The 14,980-nt window shown below is 39.8% G+C and overlaps 1 protein-coding gene across 2 annotated transcripts in view; it reads left to right on the top strand.

Annotated features, from left to right (window-relative positions):
• The window catches only part of EXOC2 (exocyst complex component 2), a 79,281-nt gene that overhangs the window by 6,438 nt on the left and 57,863 nt on the right, over window positions 1–14,980 (top strand). For both annotated transcript variants that reach the window (XM_028737849.2, XM_028737850.2), the window contains exons 5-7: window positions 7,691–7,804; window positions 9,923–10,047; window positions 13,104–13,184. In XM_028737849.2, coding sequence (XP_028593682.2) covers window positions 7,691–7,804; window positions 9,923–10,047; window positions 13,104–13,184 — 320 coding nt within the window. The remainder of the gene's footprint in view (window positions 1–7,690; window positions 7,805–9,922; window positions 10,048–13,103; window positions 13,185–14,980) is intronic.

Here is a 14,980-nt window from a genome sequence, read left to right as displayed (position 1 = left end):
GGACAAGCTAGGAATAATAGTACAAAGCCAGTGTGTGCTTTGTGTTCAGTTACTATGTCATTCCTGGGCATTTCTTGAAATATTCGCAGTAGCACTACATGTTGTTTTATTGGTAAATTTAAAAATGGTTTCCATCTGCAAGGTCTAGCTTGCTGAGCATACACTGCCACCTAATGGAGTATGTGAATCCTCTTTTGTGTAAGCAAAGTTGACAATTTTATCAAAGGTAGTTTATTTTTTTGTTTATATGTAAATACAAGAAGGCTGTCATTCAGCAGCTCAGCTGGGAAGCTAGCTGCAGGTTCAGTTAAATATTTTGATTGTCAGCATCAGAAGTCAAAATCTTACAAGGAAAGAAAACTCTTCATAGCAATCTAGGCAAGGTGATAGGCCTAATCTGGCCAGTGTTAAAACATTTCCAACAATTTAATTGTGCTCTTGGCTCTTCAGTTGAATGCAATAAAAGTGCTCAGCTTTGATCAGATTTTGCCCTGTATTTGCCATCAGTTGAAGGTCCTTCTGTTGTCTCCCATCGTCTTATATGGATGCAGTCAGCAATAGTGAAGTGAGGTTCTGCCACATCAGTGTTGCCCTTAGGCTGGGTCCAGATTTGCCATTAGCTGTCCTTTGGACTGTTTCCAAAGGCCATCCTTGTCCTCTGTCCTACCATTGGAGAAAGTCCTTGTTAACACCTTTGGGTTTGTCCTGTTTAGTCTACTCCAGCGTCCTTTCTGCTGGTCTTCTGCATGCATGAGTAACAGAATACAGCTGGTACAAACGTTTGCTCCTATGAGTCTGGCGGGTGGGAATGTGAATGGTTACTTAGTTTGTTTATGGTGGTTGCCATTCAGTCTTTATTTACTTAAAATGGCTCTTCTTGACCTATAAAATCCTATGGAATCCAGTTCACGGGACTTTTCACTGACAGTGTCCAGTAGAACTGCCTGGTTTTAGTTTTTAAATAGATTTTACGTGGCTTTGTGCACAGAATCATTACCCCTGGGTGGTTGATAACTTTTTAAAAGCTTTATTTGTGAGGCACAGATTTACATTTCTTCTTATATAAACCTGCCAAATCCCTCCATATAACTAAATTCTCTCAAGGGAAGCAATAGTATTAAACTGTTTCTTCTGAAGCATTTGCTTAAATGGAGTATTCTCGCACCCACTTTCCAAGCTAGGGCTGAAATCGTAGCCTGGCAGCGCACCTGGAGGCCCAGAGGTTCCCAACCCATGACTCAGGGAGAAGGAAAAATTGCATTCCTTTTCTGTCTTCCCATCCAACCTCAAGAGCCCTGCTTATCCTTAGGGGGAAGTAAGTAACCCAGGCTACCACCTACCGTATTTTTCGCTCCATAAGACGCACCTAGTTTTTAGAGGAGGAAAACAAGAAAGCAACACAAAGCCTCTTGAGCGAAGAGGCAGGAGCACTCTGGCTGTGCTCAAGAGGCTTTGCGTGGCTATCCCTGAAGCCATAAGAGCAAGTGCATCTTATGGAGCAAATGCAGGCTGCTCAGCTATCACTGAAGTCAGGAGAGCAAGAGGGATCTGTGCACACCAATCCCTCTTGCTCTCCTGGCTTCAGCGAAAGCAACACAAAGCCTCCTGAGCGAAGAGGCAGGAGTGCTTCTGCTGCACTCAAGAGGCTTTGCATGGCTATCAATGAAGCCAGAAGAGCAAGAAGGATCAGTGTGTACCAATCCCTCTTGCTCTATTGGTTTCAGCGAAAGCAACGCAAAGCTTCCTGAGCGAAGAGGCAGGAGCGCTCCTGCTGCGCTCAAGAGACTTTGCGTGGCTATCCCTGAAGCCAGAAGAGCAAGAGGGATTGGTGTGCACCAATCCCTCTTGCTCTCCTGGCTTCAGCAGTAGCTGCGCAGCCTGCATTCGTTCCATAAGACGCACACACATTTCCCCTTACTTTTTAGAAGGGGAAAAGTGTGTCTTATAGAGCGAAAAATATGGTACTTTATCCTTTCCTCAAGAGGCAACCTCTGTCTTCTTCAAACCTCTCCTCTTCTTACCCCATTTCCACAATTACTTCTGAGGCTTATGAGACATCAGGAGGAGTCTGAATGCTTTCCGAGTCTTGCCAGCCGCACCCCTGCATTTTGGCATCCCATCCTAGCCAATTACTGGTCAGGCTACTGAAAGGCAAGTCCAGCAGTTCCTTCTCCACAGTTAGTTTTAGATGAGCCAAGCAGAGGCATCCAGGAAGAACAGCAATGACCCGTACAAAAAGAGAAGAGAGATTAGAAGAATAAAAGAAGCACTGCAGATTATCAACATACTGCTAATGAATTTAAAAGAGGAAATCATCGTGACAAAAGGAAGATGATAAGAGGTGGAAAGAAGATGGATTGTCCTTAAAAGCTATAAAACAGTAATAATGAAACATACATACACATCAAAAATCAAAGAAGAATGAAATGTTATGCGACAGTTTATATGTTACAGATTATATTTTAACCACTTTTGGGGCTGAACATAATATTAATACAAAATGCCAATATAAAATATAACAGTAATACAAAATAAATAGTAGTACAAAAGAAAAAAAGGCAGTACAGTCAATCAGAACAATATAGCAAATATCCAAATACCCACCATTCACTTTCACTGGCAGCTTTTGGCGCAGATGTAATTTCCAGCATTCCTTTTGGAAACTGAGATAACTCACACTCTCCCCTCCTTTTCCAGTCTCTCATTTCTAATCAAGTTCATTCACAACAGTAGCCTCAGCCTTATCAGACAGTGAAAGAATGCCCCCTTAAGCAGTCATTTCTTTGGTGTCAGCCCCTTTAGGGTTTCCCCACCAGCCTGCCAGGGGTCTCCAAGTAGATACGCTACCCCCCCCCCCCCAAAAAAAAAACTAACCACAGCTATAGCAAATTCTTGTTCTTCATGGGTAGGATGAACTGGCCAAACACTATGGCTCCTCCAACAGTTAGTATCCTCTTTACAGCTCTCCATAGTCCTGTTACCGACCTGTCTATGACTCAGTAAGCCAAGTTAAAAAGCAAATGATTGAATACTCAGTTTTGTGAATAACTCAAATTTTCAGTGATCTCTTAAGAGCACATTGAGCAGAATGACAGTAATATGAACCATATTGAAAGGGATCTGTACATGGAGGATCTGGCTATCAATAGTTACTAGTCATGATGACTATATTTTACTTTCAGGGTTAGAGGTACCATGGCTGATATCCAACTACGCTCTACTGAGAGTAGATCCATTTAAATTAATGGACTTAAGTTTCTTATGTTGATGGACTTCAGTAGGTTTGCTCTGAGTATGACTATCATTGGCTATCATCCCATGATTTTGAATACCAGTTGCTAGGAAAGAACGCTGAGAGAATGTCATTACCCTTATGTCCTACTTTTCAGCTTTTGGGACTAGATAGGCTTTTGGTCTGATCACTGTTGTTAAATCTGCATGTGATTAAGACATGCATAGCCTCTGCTGTATCTGTCTTCTCCAGAAGAAGCTGTAACTTTGAAAACAGCCAAATCTCGTTAAAAATAAATAAATCTGTCCATAGTCACCACTTGACTATCCAGGAAAAGTAATGGATCCAGGAGCATCTGCAAGCTAAACCCAAATGGTGGAACTGCAGTCTAAAGTACATCAATCTGATTAGTTTTATCAGTGGTGTAAACAACACTCCCTTAATTTGTTTCACTTGGATTTATCTCAGAAAAAGTGATTGTGTAAGGCAGAGCTTTCCAAATTGTGTGTCGCGGCACATTAGTGTGTCAGCTACAGTGTGTAGTTGTGTTGTGGAAACACTCCCTGCGCTCCTCCCGGGGCTGGAAAGGGGTTAGTTTGCTAGTAAAACTGAATTACTGTGTTGTGAAATGATGCATGTCTAAAAAGTGTGTCACCAACACGAAAAGTTTGGAAAGCTCTGGTGTAAGGTGTGTTTACTGCTCAGTGACTGCAGAACTTGTGAGTGACTTACATTTCTGGAATAGATTAATCACTAAAGAACTCCCACTATGACCCCAAGAACAATGTTTTTTATTTCAATTTAATTTTAATTTTAATTCAGCATTGCAAATCATGGGCTCCTCATTCATAACATCAGTATCATCGCTTAATGATGACGTAATGAGTCAACGACTTCCATATGTGAATGAGCCATAAGGAATCCTCATTACCATAGATAATCATGCCATAGCACCTCCACCACAGAGCTTTGTTGAGTGGTCATGTGATAAGAAATCAAGTGGTGAACATGCATGTGTGAATTCCCCTTTAAAAGGCTATTTATGGGAAAACGTCCCAAAATTCTAAAGTTGGTGTTGCTTCTCGACATACCTCCAGTGGACCCAGCCAAAGCAAAAGCATTTGAAGTTGCATTCTTCTTGATGTGACACTTTTATTTTGTTTTTAAGATAAATTAGATACATGATGCCATTTTACATTTTCCAGGCGGCTCAGCATGGTCTCTCTTTGGTTACAAGCTGACGTTTGCCACCCCGTATTTTGACTCTCACCTCTCAAGTAAGACAGATATCATAGACTCGCCATTGTTACTGTTGCAGGCTGACTATGGTACTTGAGCCAGTAAGCAAGTCCTAGAAATTAATTTGACAGTGGAATGCAATGAAAACATAACACACTTTGAGTGGAGCCAACTGTCTCATATACTGTCATCCAGTCCATTTGACAAACTGAGCTATGATAATCAAACCACTTACCAGAATACAATTCTGTTTTTATTAATGGACGTTGCCCAATGGTCCTCATCCTATCACAGTCTCACTTGATTTCTTTTTGGCATGCTTTCATAAGCCTGTGTGTATTTTGTGATTAGCTTCCAGAAGCATAGAAATTGATACTAGGTGCTGTAGTCAACATCTTGAAATGTTATTTCATTTTTTAAAGGGACTTCTACTTACTTATTTATTCAAACATTTTTATGCCACCTTTCAGCCCTAACAGTGGCCTCCAATGTGGTTTATTTTTAAAAAAATTAAGGGTAACAGGATTTAAACTAAAAAAATCAAAACTAAAAAGAACACAGCTGAAAGTTTCAATATCAGTTAAAAAAACAAAAAAACAACATTCAGAGCCAAGTGGAATCTTTGTTCTTTTTTTACTGCCCACTTTGACAGCCTCTGTTTTAGCAGTATTTTTTTTAAAATTAATGTTTTAGCTCCCTTTTTAATTGTTGAATTGCTGTTTTTATATTGTCATTGGACTTTTGTGATTTTGCTTTTTATTTTTTAAATATGTACTGAAATAGTTATTGTTTGAATAGTGTTTGCTATCAGGAGACTAACTAACACATTTAGTAAGCAAGTAAATAAAGTTTGCAAAATACAAACAGTCTTGCCTTTATACGTAGCAAGATGCAGCTCTGCTGTCTATTTTTTGCAACGTAACTGTAACATTATAGCTTTTAGACCCATAGCAAGACAGAGGACAGGGAATGGAGGAAGGAAGGCATCCTTATTGCTGACAATTGCTGCGTGATTTAGATACAGTATATCTGTTCTTCAGTTCATTTGAGCCAGTAGAATCTTGTGAACAGTGAAGAATAGCACTCCTGTGGTTTCTGGTGATCTAAGCTCCACTATTCAGCTTTCAAGATGTTATCCATAGCTAGATGCAATAGATCTGGGTTTCCCAACCCTCCGACAGTTGAAGCACACATATGGAGGAGTAAACAATACCTGTCCTCAAAACAATGTGTTTCTTTATGAGTAGGTAATTTGGCATTGGGAGCAATAAAGGTTAGGGAAGGACCTAGCTCAGTGCATGCAGAAGGTCCAAGGGTCAATTCTCTGCATCTCCAGCTAGCGTTGGGAGGGACCCTTGTTTGAAATCAGTATAAGGTAACTTGCTATGCTCCTGTGTTATTGTGACCCATAGTATCAGTGCGGTAAAGACGTCATTGCCACTACCCTTAGTATATCATTGTCCCTTCCCAATTTAAAGGGTTCTTGATGGTGTGGATCCGATCTGCATGTGTTGCTTATAACCACATTGACCCATAATAAAAGATGTAGTGGAGTAGGGCAGGAAAAAGTGGTTCCAGATCTCCATCATGTCTATAGGCTAACGTTCGGAATTCACCAGGTTCCAGGCACATTTCACACCTGGCTATCGGATAGAATTCTATCCGTTATATTTTTATCTGCACAAACAGAATGAATTTCAGGAACTAAAAAGCCGTATTGAAAAATAGGACTTTCGAGCCATCTGGCCCCAAAATGGCAACTAGGCATTCTATTTTGGCGACTGTAACTCTGGTTTAAGGGGCCATTTGCAGCCTAGCTTATGTATCTGAGTTTCTAACATTGCTATATAGGCTCTAAACTGAACCACCTGCAAAGGGCTCTAATTTTCATTGAGCCATGTGATTCCAAGGAAATAAATGGGGCATCCAATCCAGCACCCTTCTCTAAGGCAGAGTATCCTCTGCATTTTTCCATTTCTGACCTGATGTTATAACACAGAGCCTTAAACTCATACCAAGTTATTTTGTTTTCTGTTTCTATTCCCATTTTATGAACAGGAAGAAGATAAATATAAGGGAATAAGGGGCAACCCAGTCAGATGGGTGGAATATAAATAATAAATTTTAATATTATTATTCTGTAAGAGAACAAATTTATTTATTACTATAAAAGCTTGGGATCCATTTCCATGTGGTCCACCCTGCAATGGTAATGTCTGTACACAAAATTTGTGGGCTTAGGTTTAGCAGACATTGTTGCTTCCCATGCCTCAGTGGTAACATATGACTCAGGTCTAAGAACAGGATGTTCACTCAAAGGGGGTTCTGTTTTATTCTAAATGTGTCATGCACCGTAGAGTGTTCGCTTTTATTGCAGAGTTCGCTGGAGTAGTTAAGAAACAAGAGGTTTGGTTTCTGCTTGTTTGTGGTCTCTCAGTGAATTTTCTAAACAGGTGATCCATGGCTAACTACTATAAGTAGAAGTGCAGGGGTGATTAATACAGGAAAACAAATTAGTCACAGGTTTCATCCATCATGGAACATAATGTAGTTTCACGCGAATCAAGGAGCCGTGTAATATGATAGAGCTTGCTTAAATGACATTCAGATCGGTTTAATGCAGTGTGTTGTATGTAGTGCTCTTCTTTCTTTCTTTCTTTCTTTCTTTCTTTCGGAAGGGGGTGAAGGAGAGACAGTTGAAAACTCCAATTGCTTCAGAATACTTCTGCTAGATTGTTGACTGGGGCTGGTTGAATGGAACCTTGCCAGTTACAACCACACTAGCTTCCAGTCCCATTTCACAGCACAATTCAAAGTGCTGGTTTTAACCCTTCAATCTGTACCCAACAGACTGCCTTCCCCTACACGAGCCTACCTAAATGTTAAGTTTGTCTTCTGAAGTGCTTCTCTGGGTGCCCCTGTCATTAGTTATATGGGAGAGTACCATTCTGGATGTGGTGCCTCACCTCTGCCATGCCAATGACTTACATTCTCAGAGCTTTAAAAAATCCCCAGCCACATTAAAACAGACCTGCAGACATTTGCATGAAAAGTGCCATGAAATCCATTGATGCCCATGACACATGCAACTTGTATGTGGGATTGTAATGTTAATGCTTGATACCGTCATTTGAATGACAATCCATTGTGTTTGTATATGTAAGAGAGCATTCTTCCTCCTGGCCTTGTTTCTGTAAATATTTTTTATTTACTTTTCAGAGGAAAGTTTCCACAAAAGGAGCTGGAAGCTCTGTTTCCTGGGATGAGTGCTGACTTCACCAGTGAAAACTTTTCTGCAGCCTGGTATTTGATAGAGAACCATTCAACAACAAGGTTAGTAAATACGAAATTTGTGTGGGTGCTTTAATGCTATCCAGGAAGGATCAGTAATACTGGGTGAGAATTGGCGGTTGATGGTTGCAGATCAGTAGCTCATAAAGATTTGTTTCAGTGACATCTTTTACTGACTATGTGAGGCAACCTTTAGGTTGGTCCAGAGGCTTCATCTTGTGCAGAACGTGGCAAGCTAGATTGCTTGTGCAGGCAAATTATCGCCAGCATATAATTCCCTAATTGTGGGACTTCAGGATAAGGTTACTTGAGAGATCTCCTTAACCCTTAAATACCTAGTAGTCACTGCAGAGCATGGGAGAGCTTCTCCTGCAAGTTTCAAAGATATCAGAAGCCCATTCCACAGTAACTTGGAGCAAGGCTTTTAGTATGGCTTCCTATGTTTTGTGGAACAGTATTCCTGTCGAGGTGGTGGCACTGTAGGTTAAACCACAGAGCCTAGGACTTGCCGATCAGAAGGTCGGCGGTTCAAATCCCCGTGACGGGGTGAGCTCCTTTTGCTTGGTCCCTGCTCCTGCCAACCTAGCAGTTTGAAAGCACATCAAAGTGCAAGTAGATAAATAGGTACCGCTCCGGCGGGAAGGTAAACAGCGTTTCCGTGTGATGCTCTGGTTCGCCAGAAGCAGCTCATCTGCTGTTATTTTCTATTATGTCTTTAATTGTTTTTAGCAGTTTTTATTATGTCGTGCACATCACCTTGAGACATGTGGAAGGCGAATAAATAATGAATAATAGCAATTGCAAAGGTTGTGGATTGCATCTTAACTCTGAGATTTGGTGTAAATGTCTTAATGTTAGCCATAAATTAATAACTCGGGGAACAATTTTCCTATTCATAAGATTTACTATCATATTAATTGAATGCAAGAGATGAATGAAGAATGCAAGAAAACGTTCACCAGCTTGAATGGCTTTGAAAGAGATTTAGACAAATCCATAGAGAATAACACTATCAGTTGGTACTAGTCATGATGGCTATCTATTGCCATTATCACAATAGGTGAACACCACTTCTTGGGGCTCATAAGTGGAATAGAGCTGCTACTGGGCTTCCTATAGACATCTGGCTGGCTACTGCGAAAACAGAATGATGAACTTCCTGAGTTTTTGTCTGATCCAGCAGAGCTTCTCTTACTTTGCTTGAAAAACCCAATAATTTTATTTTACTGTGTTTTTAAAAAAGTAAACAACCCCAGTACTTTGCCTCTGATATGTATGAAAAATTGTGCTTCTCATTTCACCATTTTAGTGTGTAGAATGCATTATTTCATACCTCCATCTATTTGAAATACCAAACTCTTTCATTTCTTGGAATGTAGCCCTCTAGACGGTAGCCATAATTCATAGCTGGAGTTCATTGTTAACGTATTTACTTATTTAAATTGAATATTCCTCCTCTTGACATGTTTGCTGAACCAAGTACATTTGTCATTATGACAAGAATAAACAAAAGTACAAGGATAGAAAACCGAAATTTTAAAAGGCCAAGATCCAATTATTGTTTTAGACTAGTAACAGCAACTAGGAGATGAAAGATTTGTATGAATGACATTTTGGTTTGCTATATCATGCAGCTGTAGACAATTTTGTTAATTTGTCTATTTCTATTCTTTTTTCCTTTTCTTTCTCTTCCCCCCAAAAATCTAGTGGTTGTTTTTTAAAAAAAGAAAATGTAAAGGACCCATTACAATATTTTGTGTTTCAGTTAACAATATTGTTTCTAATAGATATTGAGACCTAGCTGGTCTCACATCTTCTGTAAATCTTCCTCCTTTTTTGTTCTGTTCTCTTCCTTCTCCTTACCTGTTCCAAATGTTTTTGGTGGTGCATTCACATAACCATGGCTTTTTCATGGTTGATTCTCATATTCTAACCTGGTAATTTACAACTTCCATCAAGTATTAGCAAGCACAACACTGCAACGTGCCTAGTCAGCTCATGCCACTGGAGAAATTAGGGAATTGTCCACTAGGCATTCTGGTGTCTCTGGTGTCTCTTAAGTGTGTAGCTAGGGTTTTCAATCTCTTCATAATTTAAGTATCTCATTTCGTGTTTATTATATGAATGAATTCAATTTGCTTTCTTGCCTCTTGGTTTCAGTTTTGAGCAACTTAAAATGGCAGTTATGAATTTGAAGAAACAAGCCAACAAGAAAAACGAGGGAAGTCTACAGTATGTCAAAGGAGGTCTCAGTACTTTCTTTGAAGCACAAGATGCCTTATCAGGTAAGTGTCAGATGCAGTATACAGAAAACTATACTGTATTAATTGCCTTTATTTTTGCCCTGATTTCTAGAAGAATATGTGGATGGACATGGATCAGACAAATATGAACATTATAGATGACTAAGGTCACTAGTGGAGGCAGGAAGTTCTGAAGAGCTGTAAATCGATAGAGAAAAGTACCTGTTAGGTATTTCCAAAAGATTTTATAACTTCCCTCTCCAAAAATGCTAATTCTTACTTTTGAATAGCATTAACTCACGTGAATAGATGCTTACATTATTTTACTCTGGTGACTGAGTTAACAGGCTTCTCTATATTACTGAGGTAAGAATTGGTATAAAATACATTTGTTTTCTGGAAAGTAAATACATAGATGCTCTCTTTCAGCACAGTTTGTAGCAGGCCCCTGAGTTCAGAGATTTGCGTAAACTGGATCCTTGCATAAACTGATGCTTATGTCTCATCTTAAAACAATCTGTAGTTCATAGTTCTATCAGCACAGAGGAATCTGAGGGAAGCTGCTATCTGGGATCAGAAAAGAAGTCCTTTACGTGAACATTTGTCATTACCCATTTGTTGAGAGTGTTTTGTTTTTTCCCCTCGTGGGAAGAATTACATTTCAGAAATGTGAGATTCTGGTCATGGAACATTTACAATGTGTTCTGCACTTTTATAGGCTTTCTTAACTGCCTTTATTGTTTAGTTTGTGTGGATGTAGAACTGGAGAGTAAGTGTGCTGCAGTGTCTCATAGAAGGTGCTTTTCAGTATTTAAAAGCTTTTTGGGGCTTTTCCAGCTTTTTGATAGTGCAAAGCAGAAATGCCCTGTGCTCTCAAGTCCACGCAGATAAAATCAATATTGTGGCACTAATATAATAATAAATGTTTTCTTAGTTTATCTATTGTATTGTTTTGATCAGGCACATCTCCTGGAAAAACAAACTCTTGTTCGTAATTAGTGTTGTAAAATGGATATTGGCTTAAGCATGACAGTTCTCTGCTTTTTAACTAATTGCCCGTCTGTGTGAAAGCCACATAATCTGGGTCTTCTTTCCATTTGGCAGCATACAAAAAGAAATATATTTCTAGTGTTTGCTGGTATAAGCAGGGAATAAAAATTGGGAAAGTAGGGATGCCATGTAACTGATGCTTCATAATCTAAAGAGTTGTAGCGTTACCAGTTGCCTTCATTGCTGTTGGACAGACATGGTGGTCCAAATCCAGCCCTTGAATATGTTTTATCTGGTTCTTAGTGGACATATCAGATTTTAATCATGTGGGGCAGAACATTTTTCGGCACTTTACACTTTATTTTTCCATGGCAAGATCTTCTTATTTTGTAAGTTTGTTAGTGAACCGATGCCATTTGCAGATATGAAACTAGGCAAGCTTGGCAGGTTCAAAGAGTTTAGCTTTGCTTACCAAATGCAAGTAATATAAACATACTAAATTACATCACTCTCTGGGGCATCAGAACATTTTCCTATGCAAACTGAAAATTTTCTGCTGCTAATTACCTATGCAGATCATCTTAATTTGCCTAGAAAAATTAATACATCTCTCTTGTCAGATCTTGTCTATAATCCCCTGTGTACTTTAATTGTAAAGTGGTTGCATTTAGATGATGCCAGCATTGGAACGTGATCAGGTAGCAATGCAGGTAGAAATGGCATCTCTGTAACTGAGTGAACTTACGTGGGTATACAAACATGTAAGGTGGTCAAGAAGATTTCATATTTTTACATTAAATGGATCCAGTAAAATATATCATTTTACCTGATTTGTAAATCCTTTGGGAATGCCAAAGCAAGCACTACCGAACTTCCTTCCAGTGAACATTTTGTTGTTTGGCAAAACTGTGTAAGATCAGCCCTTCTTTCCCTTTCCCTTTTCACATCTAAAACAATAGTTTTGTAGACATTACACATTCCAAATTGGTATGGATAATGGCTTTTAATTCAGCGTTATTTAGTTAGGCATGTGATGTGTGACACGGCACAAGAAGTCTTAACATCTACTTTGGCATATTTTTGGCTTGCCCTATAGGTTTTTCATTTCTTATTTTCACATGAAAGTCAGTTTCAAAGCATAGGCCTGCAGAACAAGCTTCCCACCCTTGGTGTAAATTGATAAATGAAGGACTTTGGTGGGAATGAATTCAGCAAATATTCTCCCACCACTGTTCTCAAGCAAGAGGTCCCATTGCCTAAACTGGAAATATTCAAATGTTATGTTCCCAGTCCAACCGTTATTCAGAAATCCTGTGTGTGTGTTCTTCATAAACTCCCTGATTCCTAGTCACAATAGCCCCTGAAATATGCTACAGAACAAGCAATAGTAGAGAGTAATAGGACAAGAATAAAGTTACTGGACATCAGGAGTGAAGGAAGCAAAGTGGGGGGGGGGGAGTATTTTAATTTGGAAGCTAGCATAGGAATCTTCTGGTAAGATACCCTAAATAAATAAATGAAGAACTCAGGCATGGAAAAGCTCTAGAGTTAAGGAAAGCCGTGGCAGTGTGCCCAGGTACTGTTAGTGAAGACCAGTGGTTTGAGGAAGGCGTGAAAAGTTGGTGAGATAACAATTATATTTAGTTTATCATATTCCACAGTGCCGCATTGACCTTTACAAATTAGAGCACAGTAGGACCTACAAAGTTGTATAAAATAAATTTGCTTCTTGAGAGTCGGATAAAGCAAGAAATTAGAGTCAATGAAGCAAAATAATGTATACGAAGCAGAACTATATTATACTACATACAATAAAGCCCAATATATAATACAGAATTTTAATGTTAATTTAGAGGACTAAATAAGGAAACCTAGCCCCCCCACAGGTTGATGACTTCAGCCGTACTGCCAAAGATCATACCGTAAGCTTGCAGAATAGGAGAGTTTAGAAGTCTGAAGTATCTGGTTCTTATCAACAGTGCCCGCTTCGCTAGATCCCTAATTCTTTTGTAACAAACACGTACCGCTCAGATCTAACAAGGGTATTGCTCAGACATGTTGTCTCACCCATTAAAATGGTTGGCATTTAACAAGATGTTTTATTTCAGCAATCCATCAAAAACTGGAAGCGGATGGAACAGAAAAAGTGGAAGGATCCATGACGCAAAAACTAGAGAATGTTCTGAACAGTGAGTTTTGAACACCCAGTAACAGCTATTTATAGACTTCGTGTTTTATAACAAGTTGAGGCATATTTCTTGGACTTTGAAATTTTGGGGGAAACACATTTTTTTCCAGATTCTTATTTCCAAATCATGAGAATATATGGAGCCTAAGAGTTTAACAATTGATAGCATTGCATAGGATTTAATTACAAAGGGCAGTTCATCTAGATATGAGGCAGGTTTACGGAGCCTAGTTTAATAGCTTTTATTATATCATTTAACATTTCATATTCTTCAGAAGGAGTTTTGAATATCAATCGAGACATGGAATAATTTTGCAAGTACATGGTCTTGTTTCTCTACATTGGATGCCATTTGTGAAAATATTGGATAAATGGTAGCCATTTGGGGAGCAATCCTATAGTAACATCCTCTAACATGAGCAGTTTAGGATCTCTAGTTGATCATTGAGGTTTCCAGCATAGCCAGCTTACTCTGGCTGAACTCCCTCTTCCTCGGCTTACCTGGTCATACACTGGCATTTCTCCTCCATCCTGACCTATCTGGGACCCAGCCAGCTGAGCCAAGCTTGCTAAACCTTAAAGGGACCCCTGACCATTAGGTCCAGTCATGACCGACTCTGGGGTTGCAGCTCTCATCTCGCTTTATTGGCCAAGGTAGCCAACGTACAGCTTCAGGGTCATGTGGCCAGCATGACTAAGCCGCTTCTGGTGAACCAGAGCAGCGCATGGAAACACCGTTTACCTTCCTGCTGGAGCGGTACCTATTTATCTACTTGCACTTTGACGTGCTTTCGAACTGCTAGGTTGACAGGAGCAGGGACCGAGCAATGGGAGCTTACGCCGTCACAGGGGTTCGAACCACCGACCTTCTGATTGGCAAGTCCTAGGCTTTGTGGTTTAACCCACAGCGCCACCCACGTCCCTGCTAAACCTTAAGCTGGTGCAAACCCCGGGAAAGGGCTGTTCTGGGTGTGGGACGAGACAGGGAAAATGGTCACCTCAGTCACATGACCTGGCAACTCAGCAAAGTTAAGGCAGCAAAAAGCTCAAACTCTATTTTAAAGGCTTGTTTCTCCTCTGCCATGCTTATTCCAGCTCAGCCAGCAGTAGCCTCACAGCCGAGCGGGGTTTGGATCTGGTGTAGTTTTACATCAGCTTAACTTACACTGGCTTGCTTTGTGTATAGGATGGCTCCCTGAGTCTTTGATGTGCACTGAAGACACTAACATTTCCATTTCTGCTATATCTGAGAAATTCCTTAGCCTCTTTAGGTTTCCAGGAATGCTCTGTGCCTCAGTCTGGTGATACCACTTTATTTATTTTAAAAAATTCTGTTGAACTCTCGCTCTCTATATATATTTAAATGTGAGCAACCCCTGTCCTAAATATAAAAAGCCTTCAAATTACAGAATGTGATTTCTAACACAAAACCTTTGTCACTTAATGGCGTTTCTGAAAATACTTGGGAGATTTGCAGAGACACTGGGAGTTTTTGTCTCATGTTATATTCCACGGAAATAATTATATTATGTACGATCAGACTTCTTTCTTAGCTTTCTACTCAGCCAGAGGCTTAGATTGCAAGATCCTGCTACATGAGAGGGTTCACCCTTGTACCCCCAGAAAGTTGACTCCAGAAAGTCAAAGGACCCTGTGGACCACCTGTTTTGGGGGGGACTGCAGAAAGGGCTGGAAAATTGTGAAAACTTCCCACCTCTGCATGACCAGAAGTGGCTTCTTTTTTGCAGAATAGGATCTTTGGTTTCCTAGCACTAAGGGAGAGAGATATTCATGTTC

The sequence above is a fragment of the Podarcis muralis genome, chromosome 8 (assembly GCF_964188315.1).
Source record: "Podarcis muralis chromosome 8, rPodMur119.hap1.1, whole genome shotgun sequence".
Classification (NCBI taxonomy): Eukaryota; Metazoa; Chordata; class Lepidosauria; order Squamata; family Lacertidae; genus Podarcis; species Podarcis muralis.
Note: the sequence above shows the minus strand (reverse complement) of the source record. Positions and strands in the feature narration are given on the sequence as shown.